The sequence below is a fragment of the Misgurnus anguillicaudatus genome, chromosome 14 (genome assembly GCF_027580225.2).
Source record: "Misgurnus anguillicaudatus chromosome 14, ASM2758022v2, whole genome shotgun sequence".
Classification (NCBI taxonomy): Eukaryota; Metazoa; Chordata; class Actinopteri; order Cypriniformes; family Cobitidae; genus Misgurnus; species Misgurnus anguillicaudatus.
In genome coordinates, this window is record NC_073350.2 from 29,875,706 (window position 1) to 29,901,121 (window position 25,416).

A 25,416-nucleotide genomic window follows, 5' to 3' on the forward strand; every position below is an offset into this window, starting at 1 on the left:
GCTTTGTTTGCCATGTCCAGGAGGCCGCGGGGTTGCTGGCCGAAGAGGAGCTGGAATGGGGTGAACCAGTTGAGGCCTGGGAAACTTTGCGGATTGAAGAGGACCTAGGGTATCAGGAGGTCCCAGTCGCGCTTGTCCTTCCCAGCCACACATCTTAGAATGTGCTTCAGGGTCTGGTTAAATGATTCCACCAAGCCGTCGGTCTGGGGATGGTAGAGGCTAGTACTCAACTGCAAAGGCCAACCATTAGCCAGTACATCTACATTGAAATGAAGACTTAGCTGGAGGGACATGAAGCTACTAACCAGTACATCTCCGTTGGGATGGCGACTCGGCTGGAGAGCAGGAAGAGCATCTGGGCGATGGTTTTGGCGGTGGCTTTTTTCAGACTTGGGCAGCACCCCAAAAGGTCCCTCTTGATGCCCTCTAAGGGCCCTCAGATGTCCTGCAATGAGGTGTGAATGTGGCAGTTCTAGTAGGGTGTCCGTCCTTGTGCATGGCAAGACTAACAACTATTTTTCCTCCCCCTTTTGCTGAGCGACACAATAAAGCAGGCCTTTTTGAACAATGAAGTCTGGGAGAGGATGGGGGCCAAGCTGAACTTCCTTGCCTTCTATGACTTGGACCTGGGTCCAACAGTGCTTCAGCCTGTCATCCCCGCATTGATCCTTGGCAAATGAGCCACCTCCCGTCACCTGTTGGAACACATTATAAAAAGGGTTAGGATTTTGGAGGGTGTCCAAGGTCAGAAGTGCGGGCTGTCTTTGGCGGCTCTCTCCATGGCTGGCAGGTGGTATCACGGTGGCAAGCAGACGGTCAAAATCGGGGCAGTCTCACCCTAGCAGCACAGAACCAGAAGGTCCTTCATCACTCCTACTTCCACCGACCAGACGCCTGGCCTGGCCAAAATGGCCACTCTGCAAGCTGATACTTGTCGTGTGTATGCGTGGACACATGTTATAGGAAGGAAGGCTTTAGAATCCACACGTGGGGATAGAAAGTTCGACTGCAGCCTGCCAGCCAGGTTCGTACAGAAGGCGCAAAAGCCTCTTTTAGCATGTGCTTGTCCCGCAGTGAAGGAGCCATTGGCTTGCCTATTTGTCCCTGGGTGCCCTCCAGCTCGTATCGCTTCTGCTTCTTTTTACTTCACCTTCATGACACTTTTTGACTTTTCTGCTCTGGACGGATATTTTGACTTTTCTGCTCTGGACGGATATTATGAGATCAGACTGCTTGTGCGGCAGTGGCTCAGTGGTTCATGTAGGTTGTCTACAAACTGGAAGGTTGGTGGTTCAATCCCGGCTCCACCGGACCAAGTGTCAAGGTGTCCTTGAGCAAGAGACCTAACCCCTGCTGCTCCCGATGAGCTGGATGGTGCCTTGCATGGCTGACACCGCCGTCGGTGTATGAATGTGTGAGTGAATCGGTGAATGTGAAGCAATATGTACAGTGCTTTGGATGGCCATAGGTCTGTTAAAAGCATTATATAAATGCAGTCCATTTACCAGTCCATTTATGCTTTCAAATGCCTCTCAACACAGTGATGTCACATGGTAATCAGTCTGTGCAACGCTGCATGAAGTTAAGAGTAAGGGTGCCCGCTTGTGGTTAAGGGCCCTTTGCCCCTTGCATACTTTGCGTAAAGGGAGGATCGGATCTGGTGGTAAGGATATTCTTACACCTGTGTGTTCTATGGAACAGGCTTGTGCACAATTCAGAATTGAATTGAGAATGACTCCTGAATTCCAATTCAATTCTTGATTTTGAATTGAATTTGAATTGATGTCAAAAACAGGATCTAGAATTAAAAATCGAATTTGAATTAAAGGTAGCAGAATTGCAATTCAATAGAAATTCATATACATATTATAAAGTAAGTAAAGTGTTAAAAATGAAGCTTTCAGTATCTGTCAGAATTGTATTACATATTCTATTATATTAGTTTGAATTACTTGTACAGATTACATTAACAGGAAATGTTTTCCCCCAGCAATTAATGTTAAAAACTCTAGTCACATAACAAATAAAGTTTTTTTTATTGTAATTTTGTGGAACATGATGGAACATGACTTCATTTCACAGAATGCTTTACTTTAACCAAGTATTTAAAATGGTTGCCAAACAATTTTCCAACGTAACTTTCCTAACACTGAATGTATGTGAGATTCTTTCTGTTGTGTGACTGGAATTTCTTTGAATTGCCATGAATTTAATTCCACTTCCCGTCATTCCAATTAAAATTAAAATTCAACTTCCTGTAGGGCGAAGTCAATTCAATTCAAATTCCAATTCATGAATTAAATGGAGGCCAATTCTGAAATTCTGAATTGTGCACAAGCCTGCTATGGAAGTTCTTGTAAAGTGAAACAATCTGTTTTGTGAAAAAGGACTGCAGAATAAAATGTAATTGACCATAAGCAGGTGCAGCTCAGATTCACAGTGGTCTCCAACATGGTGCCCGCGCTCACCAGGTTGCCCACACAGAGTTTGTGAGGTGCCCTCCAAAGCATATGGTGTTAATAGTCTTAATTGTAATATTTATTTATTACATATTTTTTAAATTAGCTTGGCTTCTTTTATTTATGTTAACATTTTAAACAATGATAAAACATATCAACAAGTAAAATAAAATCAACAAGTAAAACAAAAAAGTTTTGAATAGACTATATCAAAAAGTAGCCATCCAGATTGTTTTATCTATTGTGGTAGCCCTTGCTCACAAAAAGGTGGAGACCCCTGACACTGCATAAAGTGTAATTGACTGGATGAATATGATTTTATAGTGTCTGTGAAGTTATGAAATCATGTTGCTACAGTCTGTGAAGTTACTGTGAGTTTTTGTTGACACTTACAGTATCTGGTTTATTCAAACTGACAGTATCCTTGACACGTGGGGATACGCAAAATGTAAAATGGTAAAAAAGCAGTCACTGGGGCTGTACCTTTTCAAAAAGTACAAATTTGTACCCAAAAGTCCATATCAGTACCTCAAAGGTACATATTACGGTGGCCCTGAAGTGCAAACCACAACAACAAATTACTAAACAACAACAACAAATGAAAAAACACTACAACAAATTAAAAAACACCACAACAAATTAAAAAACACCACAACAAATTAAAAAACATTGCAACAAATTAAAAAACAACAACAAATTAAAAAACACTACAGCAAATTAACAAACACTACAACAAAATAAAAAACAAATAAAAAATAAAAAATACAACTACAAATTAAAAAAAAAAACAGCAAATTAAAAAACACAACTACAAATTAAAAAACACTACAACAAATTAAAAACACAACTACAAATTAAAAAACACTACAACAAAATAAAAAACCATAACAAAATAAAAAACACAACAGCAAGCTAAAAAAACACTACAACAAAATAAAAAACACTACAACAAAATAAAAAACAACTACAAATAAAAAACACTACAACAAATTAAAAAACACAACTACATTAACCTACCGGAAGAGGTAGGTACCAGTGGGCAACATGAGACATCGCTGATTGGACGACAATGCAGTTTGGCTTTTGAACCGGAAGTTATTCTTCCTGCAGCGCATATTTTCAAACATGAATGTTACAGATGACCCATACGTAGCAGCTGCTTCGGGTACGGTCTGGAAACGTACGTAGCAGCTGCTTCGGGTACGGTCTGGAAACCGCTAACGATAGTACTAAGCTAACGTTACATCCACAAGCAACGTAAGCATTGCACTATTCTTATTAACTTACTCGAAGGTTGTTGGGTGTCTCCGATGGTAGATATTTCTTTAACCCTTTTGCCACAGCCGCTGCAAAAGTTCGGGGACGGCTCAACCAGTTCTTTTCCGCAGTTTGGGCAAAACATTTTGCTGTCCTTCCTCCTCTCCAAACCACGCGCTACAGGAAGAATAACTTCCGGTTCAAAAGCCGAACTGCAGTGTCATCCAATCAGCAATGTCTCATGTTGCCCACTGGTTCCTACCTCTTCCGGTAGGTTAATGTAGTTGTGTTTTTTATTTGTAGTTGTGTTTTTAATTTGTTGTTGTGTTTTTTAATTTGTAGTTGTGTTTTTTAATTTGTTGTAGTGTTTTTTATTTTGTAGTTGTTTTTTATTTTGTTGTAGTGTTTTTTTAATTTGTTGTAGTGTTTTTTAACTTGCTGTTGTGTTTTTTATTTTGTTATGGTTTTTTATTTTGTTGTAGTGTTTTTTAATTTGTTGTAGTGTTTTTTTAATTGCTGTTGTGTTTTTTATTTTGTTATGTTTTTTTTATTTTGTTGTAGTGTTTTTTAATTTGTTTTAGTGTTTTTTAACTTGCTGTTGTGTTTTTTATTTTGTTATGGTTTTTTATTTTGTTGTAGTGTTTTTTAATTTGTTGTAGTGTTTTTTTAACTTGCTGTAGTGTTTTTTATTTTGTTATGTTTTTTTTATTGTGTTGTAGTGTTTTTTAATTTGTTATAGTGTTTTTTAACTTGCTGTTGTGTTTTTTATTTTGTTATGGTTTTTTATTTTGTTGCAGTGCTTCTTAATCTGTTGTAGTGTTTTTTTAACCTGCTGTTGTGTTTTTTATTTTGTTATGTTTTTTTATTTTGTTGTAGTGTTTTTTAATTTGTAGTTGTGTTTTTAATTTGTTGTAGTGTTTTTTAATTTGTAATTGTGTTTTTTTATTTGCTGTAGTGTTTTTTAACTTGCTGTTGTGTTTTTTATTTTGTATTTGTTTTTTATTTTGTTGTAGTGTTTTTTAATTTGTAATTGTGTTTTTTTATTTGCTGTAGTGTTTTTTAATTTGTTGTGGTGTTTTTTATTTTGTATTTGTTTTTTATTTTGTTGTAGTGTTTTTTAATTTGCTGTAGTGGTTTTTAATTTGCTGTAGTGGTTTTTTAATTTGTTGTTGTTTTTTAATTTGTTGCAGTGTTTTTTAATTTGTTGTGGTGTTTTTTAATTTGTTGTTGTTGTTTAGTAATTTGTTGTTGTGGTTTGCACTTCAGGGCCACCGTAACATATTGATGCCAAGTGTACATTTCTGTGTACCTAAATATGGTACATATTAGGACCTTTTTATTGGGTGCTGTCACAGTGACTACTTTTTAACCATTTTCCATTTTGCGTATCCCCACATGTCAAGCATACTGTCAGCTTTTTTACCTGTGAGAGAAGAAACTTACTTCACAGATTAATAACACATTTTTCATGAAAATTGTTACATTACATTAATATTTATTATTGGAATACAACTGGAGAATTTGTATTCCCAGTTTCCTCTATAACATAAAATAAATAAATAATCCATTTTGAATGAATGAATTCTGTATATTTAGGTCTCCCTCAGGCAAAGTTGTCAGTGTCTTCTTCAGTTATTAGGGACAGAGACACAGTACAGCTGGACTGTAGTAACAGTGAGAATCAGAAGATGGACGAGTGTTACTTCATAATAGATGGAAGAGAAAATAAACAGAGCAGATCATGTCAACTATCACTCACTGGATCTGACATCATTAAATGGTCAGGAGGTCAGAGGTCATCTGTCATCATAACCTGCTTCTACACTGTGTATACATCACCAGTGTCCATACCATCTCCACGTTCAGATCCAGAAACAGTAACAGTTCAGTTTAATTTATTGTTTAGAAATCATAACTGAGAAAATTTAATTACAGTAAAACTTGCAACAAACACCCCAGTCTCCAGGGGTGGTAAAACTTAAGTACTCAAAAGTTATACTCGAGTAAAATTAATTTCCTTTTTAAAGTAAGGAAATTGTAGATGGATGCATATAAATCACATACAACTTAGTAGCGTTACTGACAGGGGCGGATTTAGTGATTTGGGGGCTCAAGGCGAACCATGTGTCAGGGCCATAACTATGCACCCTTTATGCAACCTTTACTGTATTTTTCTCTCTTTCTCATCGCTATCTCTTTTTTCCTCTAGGTTACATAAGTTTCAGCCCCCAATGAGGTTGAGATTAATACTGTTTGATAATATGATTGGAATTTATACTAACCACATGTTGCTACCACTACATGGAAAAAAGACGTGTATAACAATTATGTACATTTTATTTTACTTTGTGTACTTAATTTCTTTAATACATTTTCATTTAATGCCACATTACATCCAAAATATATTTTAAATTAAAATACTTTGTATTCAAATGAACATAATATGATGAGAAGAAACATAATATGGTTTTAAAATAATGCAATCATAGGTGTTAAGAACTCGAAATAAGATAAACAAGGGGTGAAATTTGACTTTCTATGTGGATGGTAAAGCGTCGTGTATTGCTTCTGCATTACATTATGTAAACAGTTTTTATATTATTGAACTATACAGATGTCATCTATGTACACATCTTGTACTTTGATGTTCGCTAGTGATATACAGGGCAAAGCCGAAGCATGCTACCGTTTTCATATGAGATTTAAATGATACTAAGCGATCACGAATTCGTGTGCAGATTGGGGATGAATTACAATTTTTAGTGGTGCTGGGCAGACATTTCGGAGGACTAAAGCTTACCTAAAGGCTACTGTACCTGAGATTACACGCTAATATTATATAAACTGTAGAACCTGTATTATTTGCGGAGCATACTCACCGGCACACTATCAGTGTCCGTGGCCGAGAGAGAGCTGTGTCTGACGGAAAATAAGGTTGCTGAGAGCAGCACAGACCGTGACAGTGTTTGTGTGGAGAAAAGCGGAGACTTTTGCAACATTTTTGTGTTAATCATCTTTTCTGCTCCATTGGTGTAGCTACGTTTCACTCTTAGTTTATTTCCTTGCAGCTTCGCTCTTTTAATGTTTCAAACTCACTCGCTGCTGCCTGCAGCTCTGGTCGCTTTGTTAATTTGAGCTACGCGCGCATATCCGGTAGTGCATGGAATGATCCACTTTAAACTATAATGGGGGGCGCATTCGTGCAGATGTAATAATAACGTTCGAACCTTTTATGGGAATATACTGAAAAACACAAAAGATGTTTAAATAGAATTCTTAATTAAACCAAATTATGATAGTTTTCTGGGAATCTTGATGATAAGCAGGGGCAAAAAGTGGCAGCTCACCAAGTACACCCCTCAGACACCTCTACTTTCACAGGATTTACACTGAAACATTACAGCCGGTGATCACTACCTGTAGGACAATATCAATACATGTAGATATTTTTGTTGCAAGCAGGGACCTGCACAGAGACCTGCACAGGGGGCAGATGCTCAAGTGAAAAAAGGGCACTTCTCTTAGGCCTAATTCTTTTTTAAACAAAAGATTAAATATATTGACACAACTTCCTTATTTTAATTCCTTCACACACACCCAACTGTTTCATACTCTACAAATTTCTACAAAATACAAAATAATCAGTTCACACAAAGTGTTTATCACAAGAACAGAAGACAGCAAATGATACTGCCAACAATGTGCATGTTTTCTGTTCTACTACTTTCAAATATATTTAGAATAAATGACTGCACCATGGAGAGGGTACAGTTTCACTAATAATGTGTTTGTTTATTTTGCATGTGGTACTAAATCTTTTTAATTCTTTTGGTGTTAAAATAACACATCTTTACACTAAACTAAAAAAGGAGGGTTGCTGCTATATTGTTAATTTCACAGGAAAAATGCTGCAAAAAAGTGGGGGGAAAAACTACAGATAGATTGACAAAATAAAAAATAAAGCAACTGAAACTGTTTCAAAAAGTATTGAACTTTAAACTAAAACCTGTTACTATTGGCTTATCTACACTTTAGAAAACGTATTATGAGTCATGTTAGCAAGACAACAATTGTCTTTTGGATAATGAGCTGTAAAACTGAGGTACTGGTAGTTATGTCATTTGACCTCCACTGACTTCCCCACAAGTCAAGAAAAACACAGCTGGAATACGACCTGTGTGAAGAGCTTCTGCCTACCTGTCTGTCTGTTGGCGATGTGTGTTTCACTGTTGCGCACAGATGCAGAGGAGGAAGGGCAATCTGGGCAAATACGATAAACTTTCCCCATCTGTCTTTGTCGCGCGCGCGTTCCCGCGCAGCTTCCAAACCACGGACAAGCGCGGACGGCTCCGTTCGACACATACGCAGTACAAATGATTTTTTTTACAAATGATTACTTTACCAGACTGTCAGAGGAGCACTGATTCGCGTCATTTACAGGACATTCACATATTCAGGATAAATGAAGAAAAGTAATGGATTGTCTGATAAATCAACTGTGCACTGCTGCTTTTCTCACTCATTCCGAATTTAAACTATGAAGACTACTGCCACCCACAGTCCGCTCGATTCAGCGCGGGATTATTTGCGCTAAAATAGTTAATCTAAATAATTAACAATTAGATTTTACATTTTATTTTCTCACGTCGCTTGGGCCCGGACTGCGCGTGGGCCCCTGGGCACGTGCCCATATGGCCCATTGGATAATCCGGCCCTGACACCCCTGCATTTTGGGGCCCCTTGGTAAGGCGGGGCTCAAGGCAACTGCCGACCTTTGCCTAATGGTAAGTCCGCCCCTGGTTACTGAGTGAACCTTTTTATTTACCAAACCCGCATACATGTGTATCCGACACTGCTTCCGGGTCCCCGCATACGTCACAACCATGATTAATTTCTACAGAAATTAAGTGAAAACATCATTAAATACACTGTATTCTTTATTAGTGCGCAAGTCATGAGCGCTCCACTACTCCAGCACGCGCTTCTCTACTCTGTTCCTCTAGCACGCGCTTGCGAGGTTTAATTTTACCTCAGAAACAAACATCAGACACAAACATTATTTTACTGATTTATTTTCTCCCTTTCATCATTTAACTTAAATATGAGAGAACAAACATATATTTAGTGGTTGTCAATCAACTATATGAGGATGATATGATGTTAAAAGAAGCCTTTGATTGATGTGAAACGGAGGCGAAACGTTAGGCGGCTAAATTGTGGTAAGATTCGTTAAAGTGAATTAAATCTTTTTACCTCAGAGACTACATTATTTTAGCAAATTCTTCTATCTTTTTCTTTATTTAGTAACGTTAACTTAAATATGTGTGGACAAACATGTATTTGAATTATTTCCAATTGATTTGACACGTCTTATGGAGAGAATATGATGTAAGGGAGAAGCTTTGGATATTTTATCTAAAAACGGATTGGTGACTAACTGCAGTGGTAAGATCTGTAAGTGTTTGTTTATCTGTCTTTATCTGTAAATAGGTCTTTTTTAAATCCTCTATATCGTGTTGAAGTCATTATTTATATGGGTAACACTTTACAATAAGGTTCATTAGTTAACATTAGTTAACTGCATTAGTTAAAATTAAGCATTTATTAATATTCGTTAATGTTAATTTCAACAATTAATAATACCTTATTAAAATCTTGTTAACGTTAGTTAATGCCCTGAACTAACACAAACAAATAAACAATTAAAAGCTTTAGTAGTATGACATCCTTTATATCTCCGAAGAGTCTTTAGTTTAATCAGATTTATAAAAGAAAGATTAGCTTTACCGAATCTTTCCGATAACGTACGAAAAAATGAAGGAGGAGTTACTTTCGCAGGAGGAGCGAGTACGAGTCATGCAACACTATACAACACTGTTTTAACTTATGATTCACTACATGTTCGTGTCATTTATATAATATGCACGCGACTATTTCCAACATAAGACAGAAGTCTTACTTACTGCGTGCAACTCGTCATGACCCGGTTGGGAAAATCCAGCTCATCAAACACACACGCAAAACTCCGCTGCTACCCCGGATAATAAACTATATGCATTGTTTCCATAAGGCTGGATATCTTTCCCTTACATCCAAAAACACAATTCTTCTTTCGTGCAATTGTTGACTTTTGAAATTAAACAAAGCTGAGTGGCGTGATATGCTGTTAGCAGCTCTAGCGTCTCCAGCTGATTGACGGGTGGGCGGGGTTTTCCGGGGGAAGTTTTCCGGTGGAAGCCCATATAAAGAAGTGATACGTATCGAAAACCCCTGAAACGTCAGTTAGAACTGTAATTGAAAAAAAACTTGCCGAAACTTGTACGAACCCTGGCGAAGTGCATTCGGCACAGATATACTCTGTAACACGTCCAACTGCTGTTTTGACACTTTTAATAATATCCTGTAATGTGTGATGGGCCATGTTTTCAAATTGTGAGCATGTTTAAGATTTGAAAGAATATCTGTCAAGAGTCTCTGTATGTGTGTGCTGCAACCAGATTTCATAAAATCTTGTAGTGTGAGCCCAAACGGAACCTTTTACATTTCAACAGATTTTCCAGCTGAAGCTGTAACGTCCACAACTAAAACCAAAGCTGGTGAGTTACAACAGTTATTCAAAATTAAATTAAGCGAAAAATTCCTCTCTTAACTTGCTTATAGTTTACTAATATTGTACTCCATGTAATACGACTCCATTCTCTCTGCAGTTTCAACATCAACCACCCCTGTGGGTACTACAACAACAGTCATGACAACTTGTGAGTAATCATGTTGATAAATCAAACCTGAAGACATCAGAGAGACATTTTTCTTTCAACTGAACATTTTGTTATACATTTCTGCAGTGTCCACTACTGTAACCAAAACAGCTAGTAAGCTACAGCACAACTCCATATTCAGTTACTATGAATTAAAATTTAGAGCTACTTTGTTATTTCTAAAAAGCTACCTACTTTAAAGCTTTTAACAGCTGCAACAAAATTCAGTAACCTTACATCGCTTCAACTAAGAAATTTATTTCATATTCACCTTATTTTTTACATAAATGTGGGTGCCGCCATCTTTAAGCTCCTTTGTGTAAAACTTCCATTGAGCCACTAATGCCTTTACACTTTTGTGAGTCAAAGAAACTCTGGCCTAGTGTTAAAAATGTAACTATCTTGAAAGTGTTCATTTAACTCTGATAACTGTGGAGCTATATACAGTAAACTCTGAAAAAGTGTTAATATTCATCTCTGTAAGACTTAACTCATTCCCCGCCATTGACGAGATATCTCAATATTATAAAAAACACCCAATTTAAAAAAAAACTGAAGCAAAAAAATTATTACTTTTATACTGCAATAAATGCTTTGATAATCGTTCTGAATCTGATCTCTAACAAAATTCCTTTACAAAAATGCATTTATTTCAGCTTTTTTGCTAAAAACTTTGTATTTTTGAAGAAAAATATTTAAGAGCTTATAACTAGAGAAAAAAATATAGATAGGTTAACATGTTTTTCCCATTTTTGTTTGTTGTTTGTTTGAAAGCAGATGGTCTGTTCTTTCATTTGATATATTTGTATGTTTACATATTTTTCGAAGAAAAGTTTTTTTTGGAAACTTTTGTAAAAATCACAAAAAATACTGGCAGGCAACTTTTAAAAAAAAAGGCTGGCGGCGAATGAGTTAACTTAACACTGGACACTTTGCTGTGTACACACACTTTGTGTCATCATTGTTATTTATTTTAACATAAAATTACACATAATGTGTTAAATCGCATAACACAAAAAATGTGTAAAAAATGAACATCCTTTTTTAGAGTCTATCACCTGCTATATTAATATTATTGTATTTATGTAATACATTCTCTCTGCAGTTTCAACATCATCTACCACTACAACTACTACCACAACAGTCATGACAACTTGTGAGTAATCTTAACGCTATATTTAACTTGTCCTTTTTTCAGCACTTCTTCTTTTAGAGGTCATCTTAAGCCAAACACACACTACAGGATAATCGGCAGGAATTTACCCCGATTTTCCACTCCAGAGAATCCAAGATAAAATCGGGTGCAGGCCTCGATCAGTTCCGATATTCAGCTCAGATTATCATGTAATGTGTGATGTTTACAGATTAAGTCCTACAGCTCCAGATCTCCTTGCAAGCAAATCGGGGCCACCCCGATCATAAAGAGAGGAAAACGACTTGTCAGCTGCAACATAATTCAGTAACCTCACAATGCTTCAACTAAGAATTTTCATTTCATATATCCATGTTATTTTTGACGTAAATGTGGGCGCTGCCATCTTTGAGACTTTGTGTAAGACTTCTGATGAGCCATTAATAGTCGTATTGAGAGTGACACAAGTGTGCCGTTTTGACAGTCTTTTTAATGTTTATTAAAAAAATCCAGGAATAATTTGTGCAGTTAGTGGTTGCCATAATTCATACACTTTTATACTTTTATAATTATATTTATAATAGAGTTAATATCTTCTATCTTACAGCTGTTCCTCTGACCACTGATACTTCAGGGACAACTCCTGAAGATAAAGGTTCTAAAGTCACATGGCATAAGTTTTTTTTGTACTTGAAAAGACTGATTTGACAACTTTTGCATCAGTTAGATGTTCTCATTAAAGTCTCAACAACAAAACTAAGGGCCAGATTAACTAACTGGCAAACTATTGTCATGATTTACTGAAGACACGCAATGACACATTTTTTCACAAATGTTTTCGTGACTGACCTTGGAGTTTCAATTTCTGACGGAAATTTATTAGTATTTGCACCATTATTTAAAAGTGCTCTAAGCGAAGTCACGCGTTTTAGACCATACAATTTTTTAAAACAGTTCAAACATCAACAAAAAGTGACCTCACACAGATTCGCATAAAGAAAATCATGTCTTAAACTCTAAGCTAATTTGTAGATTGCGTTGGTCATAATGGAAATGAGATTTTTGCACATGTGTTCTTTAACGTGTAAGTAAATCACCTGCAGAAATTTCCACTTCCATCTGCGTTTCTTTTGAAATTGCACACTAAGTTGAGCAAATCTGGCCACAAAAAGTTTTTAAATATCTTCTTTTTGGGAACATCTGTTACTATTTTCATATTCATAATTTAAGATTAAAGATAAGGCTATTCCCAAGGATATATCATAATAAATTATGTCTTTTTAGACACAGAAATGTGGCAAATAATATGGTGGTCAGCGGTGGCGTGCTCTGTGATTGTACTCACAGGACTCATATGTCTGTGCGGATTTGCATGTAAGTAAAGTTTATACTTTATTCTGTTTAATACAAATTTTACACTTTTGAGCTGAACTGAAAAACTGAAGCATTATTTTTTTCTAGGCAAAAAAAGATCTAAACGTTAAGTCTTTTCTTTATGTACAAGTATATTAGCTTAATATACCATAAAATGTATATATTTAATAAAAGAATAATGCTTTCTATTATTGCAAGTCAAAGAACTGCAGGAGATTCGGTGAGCATCATCTGTGTGTTTATGATTTTTAAAACACAAAGTAATAAAGTAATATCTCATAAAGAGAAAGTGATATGATCTTAATGATTTACTCTTTTATGTAGCGTGCTTCTGAACATGCAAATATATACTCTCTCATCACTTCTGTACCAGACACATCTAAACTTACAGGTAAGAAAACATCACTTACATATCACATTCAAATCATTACACATAACACACAACCTTAAACATATTCTCATGTGAGCTAAATCATTTACAGTATCTTCATTCATTTAGCAGACACATTACAACTTACAGAAAGCAATCTAACAGTTTGCACACATAACTTACAAGACTGACTTTAAAACACAGAAAAAACATAAACTGATGAGTGTGGGAAAAGCAAAATCTACCTTTCACTTGTTTGAAATGTTTACATTGTATTGACATTATTTTACTCCTTTTAATTCTTTCAAAGACAGCAAACCAGGTCTCTCAGATACTTACTCGCTAAAAACAACCTTCCAGCCCTCAGTTAACAAAAATATAATGCAAAATACAAAAAGACTTAAATAAACAAAATAGTTTTACTTAGTTTATAAACTGAGCTTCACTTTCAGTACATCATGACAAATGGCATAAAGCATAGTAACAGATACTCCTTTGTGAGATAAATCAAACATAACGTCATGACTTCATGGAGTTTTTCAGAACTTTAACAATGCCCTTGTAACTTAAAACTTATAATTGATAGCCTATAAGTTTCCACAGAAATTTTCTTCAGCTTAATAGAGACCTGGCTGGTACCCACAAATGACCAAATTCATACATTTGGAAAAAGCACCACCCTTTGTTTGTAATCAAGCAGCCACAGTCACCCCAACAAAGCGAACCAGAGACTTACTCGCTCATTACTTCAACTTCCCAGCCTTCAGGTAACAGAATACATTCACAGATTACAGTAACATTTATCTTGAAACAATTTGGTGAGTGATTTCAAGTGAAATCTTGGTAACACTTTACAATAAGGTTCATTAGTTAACATTAGTTAGCTACATTAGTTAACACGAACTAATAATGAAGTGCACTTATACAGCATTTATTAATCTTTGTTAATGTTAATTTATTAATCTTTATTAAAATCTTGTTAACATTAGTTAATGGAATCTGAACTAACATGAACAAACAATTAAAGCTTAAATTTTTATTAACTAACGTTAACAAAGATGAATAAATACTGTAACAAATGTATTGTTCATGGTTTGTTCAAGTTAGTTAATACATTAACTAATGTTAACTAATGAACCTTATTGTAAAGTGTTACCGAAATCTTTAAAGCAATATACTGTAATGGTTTTTGCATTTGCATTACAGATGTTTTGGTTAATACACAACACAAGAAGGGACCTACTGCAGAGAATGAAGTATGTATGAACATGCCACAAATACACATAGCAATATTTAACTTACAGAAGTGTGTAAGTGCAAAGAAAGATATGTGTGCTCACTGACCTAATTATAGTAAAACACTGTCCTGTCTAATGACATATGGGTCAATGTTCAGGAAAACTGAAGTGGTGCAGAAATAACATATTATTTTTTATCTTTGTCTTTCTTCCATCATGCAGAATGTTTATCACGTCTACTGCACCATCCCAGACAAACCAGTAAAAGCTGTTGCTAAACATCAGACCTACAGTTTGGCTATATGACTTTCACTCAAGACTTTGTTCATTATCTTCTTTGTTTATTATTCATTTACATGACATGTATTTGTAAAATGTTTAAATAATAAATAAACTGTATTTTAAAAGAATATTACTGTCTAATACAGAGCAACCTAATAAAGTAACTAATAAAATCCAGATATTTACAGAGATTAACCTGAAAGGTAGTTGTTTTTAATGTATTTTCACACAATTTATCTGTTTTTCTACAGTTAAATAACAATTATTAACAGTAATATACTGTAATTTAATGAATTATGACTATAAAGATTTTCTGTATTTTTACGGTTTTTGCATGTAATTTTGAAAAACGTTTTTTTTTTGCTGTAATTTGACGGAATCCGTCTGGCAACTTTGCTGCCAGAGATTTACTGTTTTTTACTGTTTTTCTACAGTGTGGTTAAGTTCGTTTGGTTAAGTATTAAAAACTAAATAGACAACCACAATATATTTCTTTAATAAACAATATTTTTCAGCTTATTGCTTGTTCTTTAGTAGAAATGCTACCAGACTACTAAAGCATTGCTTGACGTCATCGAACACAAATATCCAAGGCCCTTATACATTTTTAGATTTTTAAAATACAACCCCAAAACAGAAAAAGTTGGGACACAGTAGAAATTGTGAGTAAAAAAGGAATGGACTAATTTACAAATCTCATAAACTTATATTTTATTCACAGTAGAATATAGATAACATATCAAATGTTGAAAGTAAGATATTTTGAAATGTCATATCAAATATTGGCTCATTTTGGATTTCATGAGAGCTACACATTCCAAAAAAAGTTGGGACAGGTAGCAATAAGAGGCCAGAAAATGTAAATATACATATAAGGAACAGTTGAAAGACCAATTTGCAACTTATTAGGTCAATTGGCAACATGATTGGGTATAAAAAGAGCCTCTCAGAGTGGCAGTGTTTCTCAGAAGTCAAGATGGGCAGAGAATCACCAATTCCCCCAATGCTGCAGCGAAAAATAGTTTTCTGAGTTTCTCAGAGAAAATTGCAATAAGATTGAAGTTATCATCATCTACAGTGCATAATACCATTCAAAGATTCAGAGAATCTGGAACAATCTCTGTGCGTAAAGGTCAAGACCGGAAAACCATACTGGATGCCCGTGATCTTCGGGCTCTTAGATGGCACTGCATCACATACAGGAATGCTACTGTAATGGAAATCACAACATGGACTCAGGAATACTTCCAGAAAACATTGTCAGTGAACACAATCCACCGTGTCATTCGCTGTTGCCAACTAAAACTCTATAGCTCAAAAAAGAAGCCATATCTAAACATGATCCAGAAGCACAGGCGTTTTCTCTGGGCAAGGCTCATTTAAAATGGACTTTGGCAAAGTGGAAAACTGTTCTGTGGTCCAACAAATCAAAATTTGAAGTTCTTTTTGAAAAACTGGGATGCCATTTCATCCGGACTAAAGAGGACAATGACAACCCAAGTTGTTATTAGCGCTCTTTTCAGAAGCCTGCATCTCTGATGGTATGGGGTTGCATGAGTACGTGTGGCATGGCCAGCTTACACATCTGGAAAGGCACCATCAATGCTGAAAGGTTTATCCAAGTTCTAGATACATATGATCCCATTCAGACGTCGTCTCTTTCAGGGAAGACCTTGCATTTTCCAACATAACAATGCCAGACCATATACTGCATCAATTACAACATCATGGCTGCGTAGAAGAAGGATCTGAGTACTGAAATGGCCAGCCTGCAGTCCAGATCTTTCACCCATAGAAAACATTTGGTTCATCATAAAGAGGAAGATGCGACAAAGAAGACCTAAGACCGTTGAGCAACTAGAAGCCTGTTTTAGACAAGAATGGGACAACATTCCTATTCCTAAACATTGGTCCTCCTCCAGCTGTTCCTTGTATGTACATTTAACTTTTATGGCTTCTTATTGCTACCTGTCCCAACTTTTTTTGGAATGTGCAGCTCCCATGAAATCCAAAACGAGCCAATATTTGGCATGACATTTCAAAATATCTCAGTTTCAACATTTGATATGTTATCTATATTCTACTGTGAATAAAATATAAGTTTATGAGATTTGTAAATTGTTCCATTCCTTTTTTGCTCGCAATTTCTGCGGTGTCCCGGCTTTTTCTGTTTTGGGGTTGTATATGTATGCATTAATACCTAAGCTAATATGCATCAATGCATGCGCGCACACACATTCTATACAACCCACCACCTATGTGTCACGACAGGGTTGGAGAGACAGGACGCAAACGCAAGGTTCCAAATAAATAACATTTAATAATAAAAACACGAGGGCTGACAAAGTTAATACAAAAACTCAGGAACATGAACACAGGAAACAGACAGGGTAACGATGACAATTATCCAGCAGTGAGCAAACAGAAGACAGAGGTATATATACACACAGACTAAATTGACAAACAGGTGTGATGAGGCAGGTAATTAATCAATGAATGTCCAGGTGATAACAATCGGAACAGAGACAAGACATGACACGGATTAACCGTGACATAACCCTCCCCTCTACGAGTGGCTACCAGACACTCACATAAAACACAACAAAAACAAAGTCTGGTAGCGAAAGTCCAAGGGAGGGTTGGAGGGCTTGGGGACCCTGGCGAAGCCGGCAGCCGCCGGGATGAAACCAACAGGACGGTTGGCCGGACTGCGCCAGGAGAACCGGAGCGATCGCTCCGAGAACCGAGGCAGACGAATTACCCCCCTCCTGGGAATCGTCGACGATCAGATGCCCCCGGAAATCATCTCCCATCCCCTCGCGGAAACGGAGACCCTCGGTAGCCACCCCGGAGAAATGATCGGGCGTGGTCCGTTCCGGATCCCCCTGCGAGCAGGATGGTGGTCCTCCGAGGGACCGTCGACGACGACTCAACCGTTGGGGGACCGCCTGGGCCGATCCTCCTCCCGCAGGAGCGAGCGATCGCTCACGGTGGTCCCCAAGAGACATCGGGGCTGATGGGGAATGAACCCCGATGTCACTACTCCCCCTCGACGAAACTCCTGGGGGAGCCGCCCTCCGTGAACCTGCTGCATCCAGTTTGGCTGGATCATTCTGTCACGACACGGAAGGGTTGTAAGGACAGGACGCAAACGCAAGGTTCAAAATAAATAACATTTAATAATAAAAACACGAGGGCAGACAAAGTAAATACAAAAACTCAGGAACATGAACACAGGAAACAGACAGGGTAACGATGACAATGATCCAGCAGTGAGCAAACAGAAGACAGAGGTATATATACACACAGACTAAATTGACAAACAATTGTGATGAGGCAGGTAATTAATCAATGAATGTCCAGGTGATAACAATCGGAACAGAGACAAGACATGACACGGATTAACCGTGACACTACGTGAATTGGTGCATTACCATCGCTGTGGTAAAGCCCTAATATGGAGTACACAGTAAATTCAAGTAAGTAATGCTTTTTTACCCCCCCCCATCCCACACCAGCTTCAATGCCCCAGTTTAGGTTAGCGCCCTCTACCTTTCACATATGTATTTGACATCCTAGTCATGTCTTTCCACTGCTTTTTAACATTACAGCAACTCATAACTACTCAGGATTAAAAAGATTTAGTTAAACAGCCAGTTTGATTTAACTTAAAAAGGCAGAGAGAGAGAGAGAACAGAATAGTTTATAAACCTAGCAATGTTATAAAAGCACCTTACTTTGTGTTCTATTCATTGCTTCCTGTTTCTTTATGGTTAAATTTAAAGTGGTTGTGGTGTGTGTATCAGTCACTCATGAACACAGACATGATGCTGCTCATCCTCTCAATCTTTACACTGTTTCTACACGTTCATCCACAGCATAAGTAAAACAAATTCCTACATTCTTTCATTTCTGTTCAATGTCTCGTAAAGCAGTTTTAAATGTATATGCATTGTGAATAGCCCTGTTCGCTCATATGTGTGTAACAACTTCAACAATGAGTTTTAGAGAAATTCTGCACTTAAGGAAACATTTCAAATTTTGTCTTAACAAATTACAACTTTTAATCCTTTTCACCATTATTTACTGTATAAGAACTACTGATCGATAGTCATTCGTCCATGTTTTTAAAAATAAAATGCGTATTAAACATCAAAAATAAACTTTTTGCTTAGTAATACAGACATGCTATCGCATTTTCTCTCTTTTTCTGTGTTTTACTGTGAACTGCTATATTCTATCATATCTTTCATGCTATCAAAACTGTTTGATCTAAAGGTTGAATGTACTTTAGTCCAGGTTAACAGTATCTCAAGCATCAACGTCGAATACAGTTCAGCCCAAAACTGACAGCTCAACAAACGTACAGAAAGATACACAAGAAGTGTCATCCAAACCATTTCTCTATACTACAGTACCAGCTTACAGTAAGACGCTCATTACAGTAAAATCTTACTGTTCGAGCAGATCATCTTTAACAAACCGTGTTGTTTATTTCATAAGCATTGTTTATTTACTAAAATGATTTATAATTGACACTAATAATCTATTGTGTTTGTTTCAGCTTGCAGATAAAAGGCCGACATTAACAGCAAGGGCATAGGTTTGATCCTGGCATTGGTGGGGACATAAATAAAATGGTTGCATTGCAAAAACTGTTTATCACCGTTTACTTGACATAAACAACTGACAACTCAGTATGCACTTTACTCATTGACATCTGACTCGCCACCCCCGGTGCCATCCCAAATTGAATGTACTATAATAAACAATTTGTTAAGTTCTAGAGCCTAATAAACAGTAACTGTTTAAGTCTTTGTAAAAAAAAAAGAAAATCACATTGTAACATATATGAATCCATATTTACTTTATAACATTGAAGAATATGCAATTAATATTTAATTCTTAATTTAATTTTGCCAAAAAAATCCCAGTGTTGAAGGAGGTATGTATATCATGCTGTTTCCTGAACAACGTTTATTAACGTTTCTGTAGTTCATATAATATCTTCTTTTCATTAACAGACAGTAAATCAGTGTGAAAAAGTTTAAAATGCAACCTTACATTATGGGCCCTATCTTGCACCCAGCGCAATTGACTTTGTCAGTGACGCATGTATCATTTCGTATTTTGCACTGGCGCACAGCGGGTTTTTCCCTCCACAGACGCACTTCGGCAAATTAGGGAATAAACTTGCGCTCCCTGGGCGGTTCAGCGCAAAAAAGGAGGCGTGCTCCGGCGCAAACCATCTCTTATGCTATTTTGCAGTTTCAAAAAACAATTGCGCTACTAACCAAAAAAAAAACTAGTCTAAAGTCAGTGGCGCGTTGCGCGTGGTTCATTATGCTATTTTAAGGGCGCATGCTTGACCATAATGTATTAGCGTGCACAACGCGCATTGCTTATCTAATCTACACAGATGCAACAGTTATTTTTGCAAATCATAAATTGTTACAATAAAAAATATAAGATAAGGGAAATCATTAAATCATAAATTGTTACAATAAAAATATTAATACATGAGATAAGGGAAATCATTGTGGTGAGCATTGTGGTGATAGTTTTTATTTATTTTGTGTGGCAGCGTTAAACAATTATCATTCAAATAACGATTAAAATATTTTCATAAGTTTGTTGTGTGGCTGTATCACGTTTATTTTATCTAAATAATAATTAAAATGTTTTCATAAGAAACATACATGTATGTGAACTTGATTTGTAAGTGTACTTTGGGGTTGGACCTTGCTTGCGTTTCTTGTGTCCGATTTCAAAGCCCCCAAACCCTTTCAGCGGTGAGGGTGGACGCAGCGATGTCCTCCTGTGTGCCCGGCGTGCCCGATTTATGCTGGCAAGCTTGGGATCCCCCCGTCTCCTGACATCATTGTAGTGCTTGGCGCAGCTGATGAGAAAACAACTTCTCTGTCTTTGACTGCTCTTACAAGAACGTGGGTCTCCTCGGCTGTGAACCGCTCCTGGCGTGCGCCTGGTAAATCCATCATAATAATAGCAACCCGCCATGGAACTTGCGCCCTTGCGTTTAAAGGGGATGTTGGATCGCGTTCTGATTGGTTTATTTGACGTTACGCCCAAACCACACCTATGAATAATGAACCTACTTCAGACCAACCCCTTATTGATTTGCACCCGGCGCAAGACTTATTTCTCCCGCTGGGAAAATAGCAACAGCGCCCAAGATCCGCCCACAAAGTCACTTGCGCTTTGCGCTTCGGACTTGCGTTTCAGATCGTTAAAATAGGGCCCTATGTCTACATCTGTGCATGTATGACCACAGTGCAGTAATTTAAGTATTCAGCAATCATGACATGAATTCATGTTTTTACTTCACGGATCTCCGCATTTTTCCGTGGCCCTGCTACGGACTGTCTTTTTCGTGGCATTCTCACGGATTGGTTACTCAACTGCTTTTTCGTATTTTCAAACCATTTTCGCTTCGGTTTAGGGTTAGATTTGGTGTTTGCATTAATATGTCACTTTAACTATTGGTTTATACTATTTTTTCTGCTTTATTCTTTTATATTTTCTAAACTTTAAACAATTGTTGCCTGGCGTTGGGGTTAGAGTTGGGTTTGGGTAGGGATGTCATTTCATGTAAATCTAACCCTAAACCGAAGCGAAAATGGTAAGAAAATAGGACTAAACAGTTGAGTAACCAATCCGTGAGAATGCCACGAAAAAGACAGTCCGTAGCAGGGCCACGGAAAAATGCGGAGATCCGTGAGAATGCCACGGAAAAATGAGCACAAAATTCCGTGACTAAGCCACGGAAATTCGTGAGATCAGGTTGGTTTTTACCATGTTGGGGTTATTTTCTTTCATGGATTAAGGACCCCCTAAATAACCTTGCCACCCCATAAAAGGTTGACACAAGTTTGCAACTCCTCAGGTTAACATGGGATTGGCGTGTATTGGTGAAAACACTGTCCTTGAATCATTATGTGACACAACTTTTTTTATGCATGAAACAGTTACAGTGGGTATAATAATACTTTCTTCCTCACTTACCTGTAGCCCGAATAATCACGTGCGTCTTGTTGAGTGAACTTTGGCGTGTTGTACAAAGTGAAACCATCCTATCACACGTAGGCGTAGCGAGTAAAGACAAGCCTTCATAAAGTGAGTTAGAGAGGCGGGACTAAAGAAATGCTAATCCAATCATATTAGCAATGTGAGAGGCGGGACTAAAGAAATGCAAAGCCAATCATTTTAGCGATGTGAGTTACGGGGGCGGGCAAAAGCTGTTAACCGTTTGTGTACCACAAAGAGCGTTATTTTTACAGAACGGGATTGCAAAAGATTTCTAAACTCATTTAAATGATTCCTGAAAAAAATATATAATAAGTAAAAAATTGAAAAAACAAGAATAAGACGGACATCAGTGGTTATATATAAATACAGATTAATTGTTTGGTCGAAATTATTGCTAGGGACAATTCAGTCTTCCCTGAATATTGGTAAGGACATGTCCCTAGCGTCCCACCCTAAATCTACGCCCATGATTAACAGTCATCCATGATTCTCAGCTCGGTGAATTTAGATTTGACTGTGAAATACCAGGATCAGAAAACACTGGTTTTATTTGTTATCTGTTCATAGGAGAGGATCATAAACAACTTTTAAAGACAGAGTCTTATGAAAGGTCTGGAAAAATACAGTGTATATTTACAATCTCTGAAAATTCATTGTTCATTCAACTGCAGTCAATTAAAGGGACACAAGGCAGCATTTTTATGTTAATAAATCATCTTCATAAGTCAGTATATGGTTAAATGGCTCATTACATGACGAATGAAGACTCTCTCGCCCGCCCCTACCGTCTGTAGGAAGAATACCCCACTTGCAAGTTCGCTGTATCCGACCCAATGTCCGTTAGTCTCGTAAAGTCTCAGATATAGAAAGCATTTACTCCCAGACACTAGGTGGAGCTAGTAGAGAAATAATACTCAGACTTGCCATGTGTCCCTTTAAGAGTAAATCAGCGAGCTGTAATTATTCTCCAAAAACTAATTTAACTAAAAGGTCACCATACAGTGACAAATACAACTTAACAGGTGAGTAATGTTTATCATTTATATCATACAGCATTTGCTGTTTTTCAAGTTCAGTGGTGTTATTTGTTTAAAATGTGTATTAATCACGACAGCTTTTCTTCCAAATCATCAAGTCACTCAGCATCAGACACCAAACACAACACAGGGATCAACAACATGTAAGTTTTGTAAATGTAATTATAAAACAATTTTGTTCCTGATGCTAACTGGTCAATAGCCTGGATTTAGTTCATGACTGACATCTTTACAGGCTTACTGTTAGTCCAGCCCAGTCTCACGGAGTTGTGAATAGCACAAAGTGTAAAAATCGTGCAATACATACACCGAATTCCAATTTGGTGTGCATATGATACCCCAGTCCTTCCCATTGATTTAAATGGCACATCTTTTTTGTCGTTTAATGTATTGGTTTCTCAATTTTTTGCTATTTTTTAACCATTGTTGCTTGGGTTTAGGGTTAGGACAACTTTTTTGTTACATAAAAATGTCATCCTAACCCTAACCCCAACTCTAACCTTAACTTCAAGCGACCATGGCCTAAAAATATACGAAACATAGAAAAGCTGTATATTAAATAACCTCTTTAAGCAATTCTTAAATCTAACCCTAAACCCAAGCAAAAATGATTTAAAAAACAGAAAAAAATTAAGAAACCATTAAATAAAACGACAAAAAAGATGCGCCATTTTAGTCAAGCTGGCATAGAAGGACTGGCATATCATATGCACGCCAAATTGTAATTTGGCGTGTATTGCACGATTTTCACACTTCGTGCCATTTATACGCATCTACATGAGACTGTGTTGGTCAATCCAACGCAATCTCATTGCAATTTGTATGTATTTTACGAGGAGGCTAATTCGTATTATTAAGTACAACCACATTCATATGTCACAAGGTGACGATCTTTTTGGGCGGAACCAAAAGTCGGGAAACTTTGGTTCCGCCCGGATGTTTCCGCCCAGACCGGGAAGAGGAAACACCGGACATCCGGTAGCATCGCGAGGGCTGTAATCAGCCAAATCAAGCGCAGCTGTGCGTGGTTAAGAGGAACGCCGGTTGATTGGAGGATTACAGCACACAGAGGAGTATTTAAGAGCAGTGCAAATCACAGTTTGGGTGCTTAGTGTGTGAGTTGAGGTGCGGAGCTGTGCTCGTCCGTTACACATCAGAAGCTGGTTGTACTTTCTCTCTCTCTCTCGTAGTTCGCAGTGGATGTTGGAGTAAGAGGAAACCCTGTGGGTAGAAGAAACACTGGTATTCGTGACACATTTAGAGAAACCAAGGAAGAAGGAAACGAAACAGTTTTGCATAACATTAACCAAGAGGACCGCTGTGAGTATTAGCTCTTGGATTTAAATGAAGTGCAACCACTAACCTGTGTATCGTCGAACACCTCCAGGAAGAGGAGGACGGCCCTACCCCTGATCTAGCGTGGTAGGTGAGCCGCAGGAATAGTTTGGACTCAGCAGCCATAGCAGCAGAGCTAAATACTCCGGCCGTATTGTCATCGCCCCCATCCGACCTCAGCGAAGTGGAGGACGTCGGGCGTCTCGTGTGTACACCTGTAGTGTGGTGGGTGAGTCCATGTAATTTGAAAACCTTTCACGTTGAAGTGGTGCTGTGTATTTGCTGTGGGTTGCTGTGCAAGTGCTGTGTGTCTTGTCAGACGTACCCCGCATCATCCCTTCTACTGAGGAAGAGACAGAGAGGCTGACGGTCGTGAGTAACATCATATTATTGTACGCTGTGTGCGATTAAGTGTGAAGTGACGGTGTGGGCCCTTGGAAGTCGCCCCCGTCTGTGTGTCGACAGTTTTCAGAGTGTGGCGGTGAAGACTTGGATGCTGGCAGTGCGTATGTGAGTACAACTACGGGCCTGTATATTGCTACTTTACCTGTGTGTGTTCCCTTGTGGCAGAGTGAGAGGCGAAGGAGTTCCGCCGCCCCGTGGTCTCTACAAAGGGGCGCCCCTGTCCGGTGTTCGATCGCCCTACTGGCATTGAGGATAGGGCAGCACTCGGCCCGGTGAGACGGTGTGACGGTTCGCCCCCCCTGCTGACCAGCGAATTCGCCGAGAGGGTCTTGGCCCCCGGCGCCCCCTGGGGAAATCATCGCCGTTCGCCCTTCTGTGCAGGCCAGCTGTCGTAAGCCCGCTCCCGTGCATTGTCGACCAAAACACCGTATAGCGAGCTGAGGAAAAGCTGCACATACCCAGAGCTGTAAACAGCAGAGAGGTGAGAAGTATCCAAGTTGCACTAACCGTGTTGTTGTGTCCAAGCTGCCTGTGAAGAAGGAGAGAACGAGAGTGAACGTCAGGAGAACGAACTGCGGACAGTCATACATACCCAGAGCTGTAAACAGCAGAGAGGTGAGAAGTATCCAAGTTGCACTAACCGTGTTGTTGTGTCCAAGCTGCCTGTGAAGAAAGAGAGAACAGGAGTGAACGTCAGGAGAGTGAACTGTGGAAAAGCTATA

General features: G+C 37.9%; 2 protein-coding genes and 2 long non-coding RNA genes across 4 annotated transcripts in view; all 4 read left to right on the forward strand.

Annotated features, from left to right (window-relative positions):
* LOC129427914 (uncharacterized) overlaps positions 1-25,416 on the forward strand; it is a 211,901-nt gene that overhangs the window by 25,031 nt on the left and 161,454 nt on the right. The window lies entirely within an intron of this gene.
* LOC129427913 (uncharacterized) overlaps positions 909-25,416 on the forward strand; it is a 52,317-nt gene continuing 27,809 nt past the window's right edge. The window contains exons 1-3 of the mRNA XM_073876461.1: positions 909-1,260; positions 10,214-10,312; positions 10,424-10,474. Of these exons, the coding sequence (XP_073732562.1) occupies positions 909-1,260; positions 10,214-10,312; positions 10,424-10,474 (502 nt within the window). The remainder of the gene's footprint in view (positions 1,261-10,213; positions 10,313-10,423; positions 10,475-25,416) is intronic.
* On the forward strand, positions 13,183-13,717 carry LOC141369507 (uncharacterized). The gene is made up of 3 exons (XR_012373274.1): positions 13,183-13,200; positions 13,305-13,371; positions 13,661-13,717. It is a non-coding gene; the product is annotated as an uncharacterized lncRNA (long non-coding RNA).
* Positions 14,043-15,239, forward strand: LOC141369504 (uncharacterized). The gene is made up of 3 exons (XR_012373271.1): positions 14,043-14,117; positions 14,557-14,606; positions 14,811-15,239. It is a non-coding gene; the product is annotated as an uncharacterized lncRNA (long non-coding RNA).